Genomic DNA, 17,621 nt, shown 5'->3' on the forward strand with positions numbered 1-17,621 from the left:
GATGGTGTGCTTGTGCTGGTCTCTTCTTATCCCACCCAGTCAAGTCGCAGCCATTACGAAACCCGCATCTCACACACGCTAAGCGTGTGTGCTACAATTGAGCTTACCCAGTTCCACACTTTCGTTTCTGTGTGTGCAGATATGCGTGCATGTGTGTACCAGGACATCTCCATCAGTCACTCTCTACCACCATGTGAAAGACAGGGTCTCTCACTAACTGGAACTCACAACTGACTAGGCTGGTTCATAAGGACCTGGGATCCTCCTGTGTCCTGCTGTGCTGCTCTGGGATTGCAGGCATGCTCACCACTCCTGCCTCTTTACATGAGGGCTGGGGGTCAGCACTGAAGGCTTCATGCTTGCACAACAAGCACCATCTCTACAGCCCACACTTGCATTTCTAAAAGTACAGAACCACAACAACAACAACGAAAAAATCCTTTTCTAATTGTATATTGTATGTGTGTTCACGTGTGTACGTGTGTGTGTGTGTGTGTGAGAGAGAGAGAGAAAGAGAGAGGAGAGAGAGAGAGAGGAGAGAGAGAGAGGAAAGAGAGAGAGGAGAGAGAGAGGAGAGAGAGAGGAGAGAGAGAGAGGAAAGAGAGAGGAGAGAGAGAGGAGAGAGAGAGGAGAGAGAGAGGAGAGAGAGAGAGGAGAGAGAGAGGAGAGAGAGAGAGGAGAGAGAGAGGGAAGAGAGAGAGGAAAGAGAGAGAGAGAGGAGAGAGAGAGAGGAGAGAAAGAGAGGAGAGAGAGGAGAGAAAGAGAGGAAAGAGAGAGAGAGGAGAGAGAAAGAGAGAAAGGAGAGAGAGGAGAGAGAGAGAGGAGAGAGAGAGAGGAAAGAGAGAGAGGAGAGAGAGAGGAGAGAGAGGAGAGAGAGAGAGGAGAGAGAGAGGAAAGAGAGAGAAGAGAGAGAGAAGAGAGAGAGGAGAGAGAGAGGAAAGAGAGAGAGGAGAGAGAGGAGAGAGAGAGGAGAGAGAGAGAGGAGAGAGAGAGAGGAGAGAGAGAGAGGAAAGAGAGAGAGGAGAGAGAGGAGAGAGAGGAGAGAGAGAGAGGAGAGAGAGAGGAAAGAGAGAGAAGAGAGAGAGAGAAGAGAGAGAGGAGAGAGAGAGGAAAGAGAGAGAGGAGAGAGAGGAGAGAGAGAGAGAGGAGAGAGAGAGAGGAAAGAGAGAGAGAGAGAGAGAGAGAGAGAGAGAGAGAGAGAGAGAGAGTATGTGCTGTGTTCATTCATATGTGCACACATGTAGGCCAGTAGCTGATGTCAAGTATTTTCCTCTATAACTGTCCACTTTTAAATTTATTTGTTTTTCAGAAACAGAGTCTTTAATGTATTTCACTGAACCTGGAGTTTGCTGTTAGGGATACATTAGTTCTACAGTAAATCTGCAGGGTTCTCCTGTCTCACTTCCCCAAGGCTGGGGGTGGGGCTGTAAGCACACCAGGTGTAGAGGATCCAATCCTCAGGCTTGCACAGCTACGGAGCCGTCTCCTCAGTGCTATTCGCTGTCATTTCTTCAGGAAACTTTACGGTAGAATCTTGGTGTGTTCTCAACAAGGCCACCGCTTCTGCTCAATCTGATTATTAATTCGAGAGTGAGTTTGTGGGAATGAAGCAGGGGAGGGAAGGTCCCAACAGCCAACAGCAACCTGCTCGGCCACAGCCAGCCTTTGGTAGGCTAACAGCATCAGGCCTAGGAAGGAAATGTCAAGCTCCACAGAAACTCAGTGTGGTGGTTAGGATGTAGAGGAGCCCAGTTTGAAGAGATGCACCTAAGTGTGTTTCGGGGGAGGTTATGAAATCTTTAGGAAGTAGAGCCTTGCTGGATAGAAGTAAGTCACTAGGGCGGGCTTTGAAGGCTCACGGCCTCATTCCCCTTTCTGTTCTCTATTCCATGTGTGCGGATGAAATGTGATCAGCCAGCTTCTTACTTCTGCTGACACGCCATGCCTTTCCCTGCCATGATGAAGCATGCGATCCATCTAGTTCTCAGGAACCCTAAGCAAAAATAAACCCTTCCTCCCCCAGGTTACATTTGGTCACAGTGTTTGATCCCAGTGACCACAGAGTAGACAGTTTCCCAGTGAATTCATGAAGGAGGTTGCCATTCTGATTTCAGAGGGATCGTCTAGCTGCTGGGTGGTTTTATAAACATCTGTCTTGCAGACCAGCACTGCAATGTTCTCAGGTCTGTGTTGGCTGGGCTGGTCAGTGCAGGTTTGGCATTCTATGCACTAAACTTGATTCTGATAGTCACTAAAACACACTGCTATGTCTCAACCTCCTCCTGAACCTCGGGTTTCCTTAACAAGCAAGACTGGGACACAGCCACAGAGCCCATTTTAGAAGGGCAAACAGGCCAAGGTTTTCAAGTGGCCTGCCTTGTAAGCTGGATTTGCTGATTCAAGTTACCAGTCTGTTGTCATTTACTGTGACTTTTTTCTTCATTACTGAAGGCTAAATAAACTCAGACCTCACATATACTAGGCAACGTGGCTACCTCCTCAGTATTTAATTTTTTTAATATTTTGAGACAGAGTTTCACTATGTTGTCCATGCTCGCCTTGAACTTGAAATCCTTCTGCCTCAGCCTCCCAAGTAGCTGGGGCTATAGGTCTGTGGCTGCTCTCTGAAAAGGCAATGCAGACTGAGTAAGGCTGCTGCCACATAAGCAACCGAAGGGCAAAGATAGAGAATTATTTCAAACAAGAGACATTCTTACTATGTAAAACCACATATGTAACATATATCTTTATTGTATATTTTTACTTTGTCCATACCAGAGGTCTCATAGTCTATAGAGAATACTAGTCAGAGCCCTCTGCCTGTAGACCTGGGTGCTCCTCTGGAATGCAGTGACCCAGATGGTTAAGGGCAATGTTGGAAGGCATTTTGTGTTGCTGTAAGTAAGCAGGTGAACCCCCGCAATGCCCCAAGACACAGAAGCTTCTGGGTAAAAACAGTCCATAGTGCGGAAAGCCCTGGTAAGAGCCTTAAGGGATTTAGCGTTTAATCGTTCTGCAAACATTCATTTCTACCTCTTTTGGAGTTTAGGACAAGTGATAATGACTCTAGGCAAAGCCCTTGGAGTGTATGTTCTATACATGGCATCTCTGCTTTCTGAATCTCACTGGGCCCCATCCCCCCAGGCTCCTGGAGGCAAAGACACAAAGTTTGGAACTGCTGCATTTTCCCAGAAAAGAAGAGATATAGGAAAGAAAGCTGCAAGGGAGTACACATCAAAGAGTGGCTATTCCCAGAAGACCACGGATGTGGGCCATTCTGAAACCTAAGATTAGGCCTGTATTCTGGTTCTCTCCTCCCTGCAATGTAGCACTGGGGCTAAGAACTCAGCAATGGAGAGATAAATCTCCCCTGTGAGCCAGAGTCTAGATTTTGAATTGTTCCAACTTCTACTTAACAGTTGTAATGTAATCTTAACTCCCTTCTATTGAGCATGCATTATCTCTGATTCTCAAAGTAATTCTGCCAGGTTGATAACATAACCTGCCCTTACCTGGATTCTTCCTCATGTGCTGCCTCTGATGCCATGGCCTTCCTATCTCCCAGGACTACTCTTGATCTCTTGATAAAATCACTGTCAGCACGGTGACTCACAGAGCAGATAAGGCAAATCCCTCCCTCCTGCTCCTACATTACCTCTTTTCCTAGGGTCCACCCATTACTCTTGTCCGTTCTCTATCCTTTGCTACACTGTGGGAGATACCGAGACACAGAGGCAGGCAAGGCACCGGTGCCTGGCACTGCAAGTATCATAGCTGTGGAGGAGGAACATTCTAGATCATCCCGAGGGGCTGGCCTAGGAGGAAGCCAGCACACCCAACAAAGGCCACTGAGGGACAGGAGCAGGAAAGCTACAGAGACTAATTACTCTCTGTAACCAATCCCTCCCATGACAAGTTCTAACCAGCCTCACCCTCTGCTTTCCCCCTCTCGAAATAGCCCTACCTATTGCTTTGCTGCCCGGACACATGAGCCAGTGCTAGGTAGAAGTTTCTCTTTTACACAGTGCATCTAAATGCATCTAGTCAACAGTAGTTACTGCTGACTACAGACAGACAGACAGACAGACAGACAGACAGACAGACAGACAGACAGACAGAACAGGACATAGATGATAAGAAAGCCCTCAGTACGGACACACTAACCAAAAGCAGAGAAAAGGACACACAAACAGCTGAGAGCCTCTTGTGTTCACCTGCAGAGAGTTACCCACCAGGCTCTCTTGGCCCTAGGCTGCAGCCATGGTGGAGGCTGTCTCTGAGTGAATATAGTTAATTAGAAACTATTGGTTAAAGCAGAAGGGGATCTGGGCCCTGCCAAATCAATGATTAAGGTGAAGACATAAGAGAGCTGTTGATGTTACTTAAGACCGAACCCTAAGCCCCTTCCTTAAATCTTACTCCTGTGTCTCTAACTTAACAGGATAATACAGAATGGATTCTAAGACTCTACTTATAAAATTGGCGAAAAATTCTTCTCATTTGGAAAGTCAGGAGGATGCTGGGAATCTATAACACTAGACCAACTGTTCTACTCAAACCATTCTCAAGTACCACGTGAGCACGACATTTTAATATTTACAAACCACATGTACTCATTAAAACAGATCCCTGAGACACTTCACAGGAAAACCCTCTGTTCATTGACTCCTCAAAGGTCTGAAAGCACACTGCCCTCTTTGTTTCTTTAAGCGATACCGTGGGCCAGCGACTGAAGCGATTGCGTCTTTTGCACGAGTACGTGTTGTGTTCTACCTCCACTTGGCACATAAGATCACTAAGGCTGAGTTGGTACAGGAACTCACCAACTGACGCACAGCTGGCAGCGGCACGGCTGAGACTTGAGCCACGGTTGGCGCTCTCTCTCTCTCTCTCTCTCTCTCTCTCTCTCTCTCTCTCTCTCTCGTCAGTGGTGGCCCTGGAAGGAACCCATCCTGCATGCAGCTCAGACCCCAAATGCCACACCTTGCAGTCCTCAACTCGGACCTTCCAGATGAACACACTCCATGAGGTGCACACCTTTAAAGAAATGGCCGCTGCAGGGGGACCTTGGAGTCAGTTCCACCAAGACAACCTTATCCATGGCACCACTCCGCAGCCGGCTAGATACTTGGTGAGACTTCTCACAGAGCAGAGGTATTGTAAAGGTTTCCCACACTCTACCTGCACCTTGGTCACTTCAGGTGTGATCAGTCCACAAGCAGTAGTACCTGGAGGCTCCTTAGAGGCAAGTTCAGTCCCTAGCTCCCAGATGGGTTAAGTCCCTGGGCTTTCCAATACACCTCCCACTAGTCATGATGGCCCTGTATTATCTGAATAAAATCACCACAAGGAAAGAAAACACCTTTGTGATAAAGTCCAGTGAGTAGAAGCATCATAGGCAAAACATAAAAGACACTGTTCTAACAGAGCCCTCATCACTACTCAAAGACATCACCAAGACAACGGCATTCTGACTGTGGGAGATGGTCCTGTCCAGGGGCTTGGATGTGAGGTTTCAGACAGAGCTCTTTTTATTCTCTGCATTAAGCGCTCTGTCTCTCTGTGTCTGCCTGCCTGTCTGTCTGTCTGTCTTTCTCTCTCTCTCTCTCTCTCTCTCTCTCTCTCTCTCTCTCTCTCCCTCCCTCCCTCCCTCCCTCCCTCCCTCCCCCCCTCTCTCTCTGTGTGTGAGTGCACATGCACACAAACATATGAGTACGCATGAATATGGACTCAAACATACCATGTCATATGTGTCATGTTGGCCTGGACGTTTCTGAGAATTCTGTCTTTGCCTTTTATCTGGGGGTGCGGGGATGGGATCTCAGAGGCATGCTCTTACAGCTGGCATGAAGTGAGTTCTGAGGATTCAAACTCACAACCTCATGCTTGCACAGCAATTGTTTTACCCAGTGAGCCATCTCCTCAACTTATCTCTGCAAATTTTAATGTCAGGGGTCCTTAGCAGAACCTTCCAGACCTCAGTTTCCCCATAGGTGAAGTTAAGTGGCTGAAAGTAAGAGCTTACCTCTAAGTCTCCACCACTGCATGATATGACACACAAGAGAATGATGTCCCATTCACTGTTCCTATTCCCAGGGAACCACTGTATGGTCACCCAGTGCTTTATTTAAATTCTGCTCCTCCCCTGCACTGCTAGGTGACCTCAGCGTTTTCATCTATAAAATGTTCCTGGGACTTACGCTGCAGTATCAAGAGGATCTTACGCTTGAGTTCATACAGCACTTGGGTCACTGTTCAACACACAGGAGTCATGTTAACAGGGTAAGATGGGGAAAAGCAGGTTACAGTTTGTTTAGTACAATGTCTCCAATTATATGCCCAGTACACATGTACTTTGTGAAAGACATGAATGATGACAATAGTCGAATGTCCTACAGGAGATGATTTCATTTTAGCCAAGAGAACAAGTCTGAAGGGGAAAGACTTCAAAGCTAGGGATGTATCTGCTGAAATCCAGCCTTCCCGAGCAATTTACATCATCTGTCAGAGGGAAAACACACAGAGGTCCAGGACCTTGATTAAGCTTGCCCCTCGTTCATCATTCACTCCATTAAAGATGATTTCATTTTAATCACTCTTAGATATGTCTGTGGCTTGCGGCTACACCAGTTTCCTGTTTGAGAGTCGCATACAAAAGGGGGCTGAGCGTGCTGCTGACAGTTAGCAATCCATCTGCTGAAGCTGTCTGCATCACCGAACATCCAACATGTCTACCCGGCTTTGATTCCTCCCGGCTTCCAAGCATTGACCTCTTGCTCTACAGTGGTCACGAAGCTCTTTGCGTCCTGACTTACAATTAATCTTTTAGGGCTAGAAGTGGGGAGGAGAGGAACAACACAACTTCATAGACCCCACTAAGACGGACTGGCTCCTGAAGTGTCCTCACGCCACACTGCCTACTGCCTTGGTTTCCAGTATTCAAGAGGCAAAAGAAGGTAGAGTTCAAGACAACCAGGGTTATACAGAGAAATCCTATCTCAAACAAACAAACAAAAAAGATTTTTGTTTTGTTTTGTTTTTAAGAAGGCATTACCAACCAAGGACGAGTAACTTTTCAGAGTAAGGATAACTGAAGGCCCTGGGCCATTCTACAAGAAGCACTCACTGGTCCACATGTGGAGAGGCTGATCAACAACCCCTCATGGAAGGGCACTGACTGCCAAACAGATCAATACTGAAACCTTTTATGGAAATAAAACTGTCAGCTACTCAGAGAGTTTGCAGAGATATAAGGGAAGAGTGGGGGAGGAGGAGTCTCAATGTCAGTCTGCCTGTTCCGGTGTCTTCTGCTGACCTCAAGCATGCAAGCCACTCAATAAAGAGAGGTTATGTGGGGTCTCCTTTTGCAAGCCTGGCACCACCTCTGTGTGCCAAATTTATGGGTATGGACCATACCATGGTGGATACCCCAGAATTCCTTGCCTTGGGATTCTTACTTGTACTCCTGAAGCATGTGGTATGTGAGGTGGCCTGCTGGGGGGAAGCCCACACTATGGTTATAGCCACCCTCTCTACTCTCTGATTCTAAGTGAACTGAACTCTGATATGTTCAGCTCATAGGATCAATGCATACATAGTACCATTCCATTCAGACACAAGGCTCATTGTGATAAGGCACATTCATCCTCTGTACCCAGAGCTCTCAGGTCCTGCAGGCAGGGTGGAAGCTGGTATTCTAATAGCACAAGCTGGTGATTCTGATGTAAGAGTCAGAGAACTACACTTTCAGACACACAAACTTGGTGCAGCTGAGCTGGATGGGTTGGAATTGGTGGCCGATGTAGATAATGGTCCACTTTGTCCACAGAAGTTTTTTTTTTGGGAGGTGGGGACTGATTGCTCATTAGTTAAGAGTACTGGCTGCTCTTCCAGAGAACCTGGGTTCAATTCCCAGCTTACAACTGTCTTTAACCCCAATACTAGGTGATCTGATAACCTCTTCTGGTCCAGACATGCATGTGCATATGCTCTGCAAACATACATGTAAGTAAAACCACTCATATACATGATATCAGTAAACAACAACAGAAGTTCACACATACAAAACAGCTGCTGTGTGCCAGGCACAGCCTTAGGTCCCAGACCTGAAGACCGAAGGTTGAAGCATCTCGGCATCGAGAGTAAGATAAAAATGAGCAGCTGTCTGTAACAGACACTCGCCTACAAAGACACGCTGCAGAGGAACCAAAGAGTAGCAGGCTTCGAGCATCCTGACTAAGGAAGAATGAGTTAGCCTCAGGGCAAACCACAAGGGTAGACCACGAGTCATCCTGCATTGGAAAGAAACAGGCGCTCGGGAGGCAAAGTTCACTAAATCCCTAATCCACTCAAGACACTCAAGTTTGCTGTCACTGGGAGAAAGAAATGGCAGTGGTTTGGAATTGGCAGTGATTTGCCAGGACAAGTGGAAAGTTTGTTTCTACCTTGAGACAACAATATATACATTGTTACTATAACCTGTAAGCATAAGGTTTTCCTTAAAGACAAACCAACAAAAGCTGAAGGCTCTTTTGTTTGTTTTGAAACATGGCTCTTGTCTAAAGCCAGCTATGGTGGCACATGCCTGAAATTCCAGCACTCCACAGGGTTAGGGAGGAAGATAGTGAGTTCAAGGCTAGCCTGGAGTACATGAAGTACTTGTCTTGAAAAACAAAATGAAACAAAACCCAATATGACAGATATCTAACACACACACACACACACACACACACACACACACACACACACACACACACACACACACACACACCTCACCACTGAGGGTGTCTTTGGTAGAAGTTCAGGTAGAGATCTAGAACATTACTTCATCTGAGCACACACACCTCAGCAGAGGCATAAGAGACATTGAGTAAAGTGCTACATGATAAGAGAGAGGCCATGATGGGCAGATTGGGTATATGTGCAGAAGGGTTACCTCCCAGATAGGGCATGCTTGGAGAGGGAGGAGCCTGGGTACCAAGCAGGTCCTAGGCAAGCTTCAATGTTCCTGGAGCTATAGCTGACTGGGGGCAGCAGAAAGACTCGAGAGAAGCTCATGTAGAGGAGGGAATATCTTAGATTTTAGTGAGTTTGCTAAGGATCACCAAGCTTGCAAAAGTAAAGATATAGATAAAGCAGGGTACTTAGGAAAGAAGATGTGGGCTGGAGAGGCGGCTCAGTGGTTAAGAGCAGTGACTACTCTTCCAGAGGTCCTGAGTTCAATTCCCCACAACCACATGGTGGCTCATAACCATCTATAATGAGATCTGATGCCCCAGTGTGTCTGAAGACAGCTACAGTGTACTTATAAATGAATAAATCTTAAAAAAAAAAAAAGAAAGAAAGAAAGAAAATGCAAGGATCAGACAGAAATGGCATGTTGAGATGTTGGTGGTCCAACGGGAAACACAGGTGAGCAGAAAAGGAAGACACTGGGAGAAATCAGATCCATTTTAGAGTAATCAGAAAAGCATCCAGACTGCTGACCTCCTAGCTCTTGGCTACACGTGTCTGGGCTTGAGAAAAGAGCAAAAGGAGAATGACGGACGTGTGCAAGGGTGAAGTGAGTCACCACAGGAAGGTGTAGTTGCTATGGGAAGAAGTCAACACCACCGTGAACACTACGTCAGATCTGCTAGCTGAGAAGTGAGCAACCATGATCAGAGCTCGAATTCTAGATAAAGACCAGCCAATGGTGGAGATGCTAGAGACAAGTGGTAACCCATTGGGGACTTGGGGTACACATCAGTGGTCAGGGAAGGTCTCGCCAGGAAGGGAACATAGGAGCAGAAACTGCAAGGATACAGAAAAGCAGACTACATGGGAAGGCAGTCCAGAGAGAAACAGCAAAGGAAGCAGCAACACAGACAAAGGCCCACACTTGGGACACTGGAGAAGGAGCAAGGTGGTCCAAAGGGACAGCAACAGAGCTGAAGAGTGTAGCCTCCAGTTATTCTTCAGTTTCTGCTCTAAGCAAGGATAGCCACAGATGGCTCCAGGATTTGGGGGGCTGAGAAACTAGAAGGCCAGAGATAGCATTAACTGCTCATCTAAGCTCAGAGACATTAGGGGAGAGCCGTGAGGGCAGCTGAAAAGATGGCAGAGTGCATGTGCAGTGCAGACTGAGGCTGCAGGATCTGCCTGTGGTGTTCTGTCACCTCCTGCTTCACCTGGAGCTACAAGCCTTCCCTGTGTCTGGGTGGCAGTCCTGTGCAGGACAGGCCCAAAGTCTGGGTCCTGTGAGAAACAGAGGGAAGGAGGTCACTGCACAATGACCAGGAAACATGCAGAGACACGAGTGGGAGTGGAAGGCAAGAACCAAGCAGAGTTTAGATACCCGTTAAGGGAAAGATGTCTCTTCATCCTGTTCACTGACCCATATGTTTACATTCTTAGCTATTGATTTTCATGGCCCATTGATTTGTGCCAAATAAGGTTTGGCTTTGCACTTGACTACTTAAAATACAAATAATTTCTAAAGAATTCTCCAATCTGCTTGGTAGGAAAATGTACTTAGGATGCTGGTTTCTTTCTACTGAATTCAGATCAGTGATGTACGTGGAGGCCAGGGGTCAACCTCAGGTATCTTTCCTCAGTAATGTTCCCCCCCAAGTCCCACACCAACCCCATCTGCTCCAGCCCTCTCCAGAAAGGTTCTCTTACTAGGCTGGAGCATAGGCCAAGTGAGGATATGGTGGGTAGCCAGTGGGTGTCAGCAAACCACAGGTCTCTGCCTTCCCAGTACTGAGATTATGAGTGCTTGCATCACTATGCCTGGCTTTTGACTTGGGGCCTGGGAAAAGGCTGGAGGAATTCAGGTCCTCATGTGTGCACAGCAATTTACCAACCCAGCTTGCTCCTCTACCCCATCAGTAGAAAGATATTACACTCTTATCCCATGCCAGGCGCCTACTCCGTACTTTACGTCCATAACTCCCAATAGCCCTGTGCAACAAATGCCACAGTTGTCTTCACTTAACACTGGAGTGCAGCTGGGTAAGCCTGGGAAAGGGTGTCATAGTCGTTGTCGTCGTCATCATCATCACTGTCATCATCACCACTGTCATCATCATCCCGTCAACTGTAAGGTGGGACTGCCTGAGACAGGAGCTAGAAGGATGCTGAGGATCTCCAGACTGAGGGAAGGCTGCCCTGCAGGTTTCTCATAAGAACCCCACTATTCTCTGCAGTGTTCCTTCTCTGGGGAGAAATTCCAAGTTACCAACCCAACTTCCAGAACCTGAGGTGTTCTTCCTAAGTGTGCCTGGGGTGGGTAGAGACTCTATAAATAAATACGGTAGACTCCTAAGAGAAGAAAAATAAAGTTCAATAAGAATTACACGATGATGAATTGGGCACAATGTTGAAACCAGTTATAATTTTTAAATGAACACAGCATTTCTATTAAAGGTTTAGACACTACAGAAATAATACATTTCATTTATTGACTTTTAGTGGGGAGGGGGGAGTGCAAATCAATATAAGAAAGATGTAGTTTATACTTCTATTAAAGCGACTTGTTCTTAGGGCTGTCCTCCCTCTTCCCTAGGGCTGAGAAGTGAAACCAGGGTCTGGCTCATGAAACACAAGTGCTCCACCACTGAGCTACAACACCAGCCTACATAATCTTATGTTAGAAGACAGTATATCTTTTTGTAAAGCATGCTTGGACATACAGGATTGACGCCTTAGAACAGTTCTAAAATATGCTGTTCCAAATAGACTAAAATTTAATTCACCAAAAGTGGAGCTCTCTCAATCCTGTTTTTACTGGTCAGCACACCCACAGTTTGGACCACAAGTCCAGTTGTATACCTCAAAAACATACACCAGGTAACAATTCCACAGCTAGAGGATACCTTTGAAAACAAAGACATGACTTCACTCTGGTTATGACTGCCAAAACCCAAAGCCACTCCTGTTATGACAGCCAAATTCTGGAAACTCAGAATGAAAGTGAAAATGTTTTTTGCAAATCTCTCCCATCCTCAACTTCTCTGTGTCCCCAGGAAACAAACTGGCTCCAGTGTAAATTCTTAGAGGTAGGGGCTAATCTGTCAAGAAAAGAACTGTCTTCACTTAAAACATGAATATTAGTTTAACAGAAAAAAAAATTGAGGCATTGGTGCAAAGCTAAAAGCAAAACAAAACATTCGTGTGAAGTATAAAACTAAGTCTCTCCGGAAACTGTCACATACATTTCCTCCTAACTCTTAAACCATGGTAAACAGTTTCATCAAAATTCCCACACACTTGTGGAAACAACTTGATCTGTCACTACCCGCCCAGATGACAGGTGTTAAGAGGAGGTGGACAGCCATGCATCTTTCCACGCAACAAAACTAGTAGTTCTACTGCCACTAAGGCACAGTTCTAGGTGCTGGGACTCTGCATGCAGCCAAAGCCTGCCCCTGCTCCGTGAATCTCACTCAGGGCAAGCGATGGAGGGCTCCATAACAAACTGAATATAAGTTCACACTGCAAGAACGCGGCAGCATTGAGCATTGTGATGAAAAACAAGGCAGGATGGAGATATAGGATCGTGTGAGAAGTTTCTATTTTGGACAGGGATCTGAGACCTCACAGATGTGAGGGCACCGGAGCTTCCCTCCAACCCCCACAAAGCTGTCACAAAAGCCCCAGCTTACTCCAGACCCCCTGCCGGGGCTGGGGGTGCAGGTGCCCGCAGCGAGGTCCCAGCGCTTCCCTGCCGCTGGCCGACTTTTCTGATTGCTGTCACCGCAAAGGTCACGTCCCGAGCAAGCCCAGCACCCCAGGGATACGCGGGGCAGCCTTCCCCGGCCAGCCGCGACTCCCTGCCCAACTGGCTGGATGCTATCGAGGACGTGCGGAACTCCACGCGAGGGCCCCCGGCAGTGGCGAGCATGGGGCGAGGACGCGGCCGAGACAAAGCGGCGGGGCGCGGCCCTCACCTGTCCAGCCAGAAGGTCCAGGGCGAGTGCAGCGGGATGCTGCCCGGCTCCGGCTGCAGCGCCGACAGAGCCTTGCCGAGAGGCTCGCTAGCCCCGGGGGGCGCGGCAGCCGGGGGCAGCGCCATGTTCTCCGCCAGCCAGGCCGCGGACAAGCGGACCCAGCGCCTAGTAGTCTCCGGGCGCCAGCCCCGCCCCGCCCCGCCCCGCCCCGCGCCCCACCCCGACCGGCCTCGGCCCTGCCCCAGTCCAACAAAGGCCGGGCCTGCGCCCGGAGCAGAGGGCCCGAGGGAGAAGGGCAGAGGAACAGTCACCCGGCTAGCCCCGCAGCTGGGGCCAAGGACAGATGGAAGGTCCGGCCAATGGATCAGTACGGATGGAGTCTCAGAGTCCAACAGTGCGAGAGAGGAAGGAGAGGTGGATTGACATACCAGCAATCTGAAGGCTGGATGGGAAGGCTGGCAGATGGCTGGAGGAGGGACGGAGGGATGGAAGGGCAGATGGAAGCACAGTTGGATGTGACAGATAGATGGAAAGAGGACCAATGGCCGAACAGATAAAGAGACTCCAATATCTGAGAGTGCAGAAACAAGGTACTAAGGGCAACACTAACCGAGGCCATGGAGTTGTGCTGAAGCTTTTTTAGTGAAGAGAATAAAGTTGCCTAACACTGTATTATAAGGAAACAAGGTTACTTTCCTCCTATCTCTGGAGCCACGGTTTGCCACAGAATGCCCAACTTTCAAGAGAATCCTCGGAGTCAACCAAAGTTCTCCAGCTCTGCCTCTAAGCCCAGCAGAGGAAGAGGGAGGTATAATTCTGCACGCGTAGCTTACTACTTGGGAAACTCCAGGAAGTCACTGTAGCCATGTAGCCTGAGTTCACAGTAAGGGGAACCCTCAGGCAAGGCTCCTCCCAGGCCTCTGTTAACTCTGTCTTCAGGGGAAAGGCCTGGAGCCATGCCATAGTTTCCAGCCTCCAGCAGCTAGGGACATGCAGTTGGTCAACTCATCCACTTTCAATCTGACCAGCATTTATTTTGCTTTCTGCCTGAGAGAGAATATCAAGAGGATAGGGGTTTTATGGCTTCATGATAGCATGTCCCAAACCCAGGCCAGGTGTCCTCCCCACAAACTAGCCAAGGCAAGGTAAAATAACAAGGAAACAGTCTGTGTGCCTTGTGACCCCTTCTTGGAATGTAACAAGGTTCTGGAAATGTTACTGTCTGAGCAAGTCTTCCATCACTGAGATATTGGGGTCCACCTGGTCACATGCATTTGTTGTTTAATCTTTCTTTTCCTTTTCAAAAAAGCACCCCTATGACATCATTAAAGTCTTTCTGAGGGCTTTACCCTATTAGCTTGTCTACCCCTTAAATAATGCGATGAGGGAGACGTTACCCACCTATCTTACAGATAAGGGACAAAACAGGTAGGTTAACCCCAAGGTCACATGGTTAATACGTGGCAAAGCTGGGATTTGAAGAGGTGTGTTCAGATTCTGGAGTTGAGGATTTCCACTGCCAGACTGTTCTACACATCTGAACAACAAAAAAAAAAAAAAATTAAAGGTCCAGAGAGTAAAAATAAGTCATAAATAGGAGGTCTCACTGTCTCTCACGATAATCAATCTGCCTCTCAGAGGAAACTGTTGGTAACAGCTTCTAGAAAAATACACATGTGTGCATACAAACATACATCTCAATTTATAAACTGAATCTCCAAATCTTTTTATAGAAGGAACAGACACATTTAACATCAATGCTGCACTTGGTTTTCTTCTTTGACATTATATCTCTGAACATCTTCCATATCAAGACACACAGATCTACCTCACCCAGGGTGTGAACAGGACTCCTGGTAAAGAAGGGGCCCCCAACAGTGTGTGATTTCCAGCTATTCTCTTTTCTGAGAACACCCACCCTGGGCATCTTTGTAATTGCATCCTCATTTGCACGGGCTCACTTTGGAGTGAATTTGGAGGATGAGAACAGCTGCCTGTGTTTAAAAATCTGATCCATGTTGCCAAGTTGTACTAGATAAGCACATCTCCATGTATGTGAGCTATAAATAGCGCCTGACTCTAAGGACTCAGTGACATTTATCTGCATGGAATTCTAAAGCATCAGTGAAGAGGATGGCTGCTTCCTAATGGTCACAACTAGCCACACCATCACAGTCTAATTCTTCCCCATACCCTGTAATAGTCACTCAGCCGGAAAGGACTCACTTTACATGTCTATCTGCAGTTCCAATAAAATAAAAAGCCACGTAATGAACTCCTTCTAGGACTTAGGACCAGAAGGAGCCTGGAAGTTCTTCCGCATGATATATCACCCCTTTGCTTGGCTTCTAAGGCACTCGAAATTACATGGGCTGCTGTATCACGACATGGATATCAGTCACTGAAGAAGGAGCTCCTGTACTTTTACATTGATTTCTGTCTCTCTCTGAATGGCCTAACTGCGTGTCTGCATCTTATACTGTGAAGGCCTGAGGTCCACTTGGGAAGTTAGCAGAGCACAGTGAGTAAAATATAAATGGCCTTAGGCTAACGAAGAGTTCAGGTGACATGGTTAAGGACCGGAGAGAAGATGGTGAGACTCTGTCCCCTTCCCACCAAACACATGTTGATTCTCAATATGTTTCAAAATTGTACTTGAGTGAAAACGCTCAAGGAACATTTCACTTGCATTCCCCACTTTGCAAGTCGTTGGCAGGAGCCAGAGCCTCCAGGTAGACAGGGCACTTTGTGTTCCCTAGACAAACACAAGGCTGTAAGAAAGGAGGCCCAGAGAGGTGAGCTGACTTACCTGAGGCCACTGCTCTAGGACATGGCAGAACTAGAATGTCGATTGAGGTCCAGGCCAAGGTGCTCTCTCATTGCATAGCACACAATGCAGGTGCTTTGGGGTGGCGGGAGAGAGGAAAAGGTGACCCCACAGCCCCTAGCAACAAAAACAACAAAAAGGACTTGAGGCGCTCATAAATAATTAAGCAATTAGCTGCAGCACTGACTCCCCTCCCCTCCAGTATCCAGTCACCAAGGCAACTTGGGCAGGGTGCCTGCTGGTTGCCTGGTAACAGTGTGGTCTGTTCCCCTGACATGCTCCCTAGGCATCAGAGGATTTGAGGGCCGGAAAGAACCTTCCAAGGGGATCTGCATTCCAACTCTTCATTTTCCAAATGAGGAGATGGAGGCCCAGAGAAGCTGGGTAACTTGCCCAAGGTCACACAGCTACTCAGAGGCACAGCCAGGCTCCATTTCCAGTTGCTCTCCATTAGTGTACAGGGGTGACCCAGGAGAACCATAGATGAGAGAGAAGATCTCTCTATGGGGCCTGGAAGAACAAGAGAGTGGACCCCAGTGAGCAAGCAAGAAAGAGACAGAGACCTTGAGTGCTCATGTGCAATTAGCAGGAGCTGGTAATCCCATCAGCCCAACTTTCATCATCACCATGGTAACATGGGTGAGGCGGGTGCTGGTTGCCTAGTAACAAGTGGTCTTCTCTCTTCCACTCATATCCGGCTCCCTGGGAGGCACAGAAACAGTAGAATGTTGGAGTTGGAAGAGAAGACAAGGATGCTAACTCGGTCCCCTCATTTAAACAAGGAAGGATGTGTGGAAAGACTATGCATATATATAGTTCAGGGCAAGCTAGAGACATTTCCTTTATTTATGCATTCCTACAGCACAGGGAAGCAAACCTTATACTTTAAAGGTATAGAAGGCCAGAACATGGGTGTAAATGTCTGGTGTTTTTTTTTTTTTTTTTTTTTTTTTTTTGTTCTTGTTGTTGTTGTTGGCTTTTTTTTTTGAGGAGACAGTTCTACCGTGTGTCTACATAGTGGCAATGCTACACACAAAGCAGCACAGAGTAGATCCTGGCAGTTAAACTTTGATTCTCTAAGGCCAGAAAGCCTGTGTCGAATGTGCCAAGGTTCCAGATATGAGAAATGTGCCAGCCCAGATCCAACGGTCCAGATCCCACAAGCCATCGTTAAACAAGAAAATGTGCACATGACAGGGCAGTCACAAAGATACTGCCAATGTTCCATCCAGTGAATGCTTGCAGATCTGCTATGCAAATGTCACCATCCTAGGCTCTTGAGGTCACCAGTGAATGGTACAGACAGAACAGAACAGTTGTAAGTCTATGGCTGGATCTGTACCCACTTGCTAATTGTTTGTCAGATGGGTGCAGGCCGTTTACATTGCTGGGCTCCTTCTCTGAGACTGACACGTTTCCTGTTTACAGTTTGTGGTGCTATAAATAAGCCAGCCCGCTTGTCTTCCACCTAGGAACTCCGAAGGAAAAAAGGATGTCTGCAGCCACTAGGTGGCAGACGTCAGACTACAGACACAAGGTGCTAGAAGGCACAAGCCTGGGGCGCAGACCTGCCTAGAGCCTCCAGCAGTCAAGGTTTAGAAGTTGTCAGTCCTAAAGCCATGGCTTGGGGGCGGGGGGGGGGGGAGGGAAGGAAACTAGTCTGGGGCTCTAGTAGGGTGAGAAGTGACTGCAGTGTGTACTTTTAACAGTAGTTGCTTTGCCTGAGTCTGAACACGGCTTTAACTAAAGTCCATGAACATTAAATTTGCTGAGCCTCAAATTCCTCACCCAAGACAAGGAGATGTGAGATGAACTGCCTTTGGTAGGACTGCCCTCTTTTACGCGATGCACACAGTAAAAAC

At 47.5% G+C, this 17,621-nt stretch overlaps 1 protein-coding gene across 4 annotated transcripts in view; it reads right to left on the bottom strand.

Annotated features, from left to right (window-relative positions):
- Eif4e3 (eukaryotic translation initiation factor 4E family member 3) overlaps nucleotides 1-13,139 on the bottom strand; it is a 148,597-nt gene extending 135,458 nt beyond the window's left edge. For 2 of the 4 annotated variants that reach the window (XM_063285846.1, XM_063285847.1), the window contains exon 1: nucleotides 12,933-13,138. In XM_063285846.1, coding sequence (XP_063141916.1) covers nucleotides 12,933-13,057 — 125 coding nt within the window. In that variant the 5' untranslated portion in view covers nucleotides 13,058-13,138. Of the gene's footprint in view, nucleotides 1-12,932 lie in introns of all 4 variants that reach the window. The other 2 variants (XR_010065627.1, NM_001106612.1) reach the window with 2 other exon arrangements.
- Nucleotides 13,140-17,621: the final 4,482 nt, after the last annotated feature.

This window comes from Rattus norvegicus, chromosome 4 (assembly GCF_036323735.1).
Source record: "Rattus norvegicus strain BN/NHsdMcwi chromosome 4, GRCr8, whole genome shotgun sequence".
NCBI classification, from domain to species: Eukaryota; Metazoa; Chordata; class Mammalia; order Rodentia; family Muridae; genus Rattus; species Rattus norvegicus.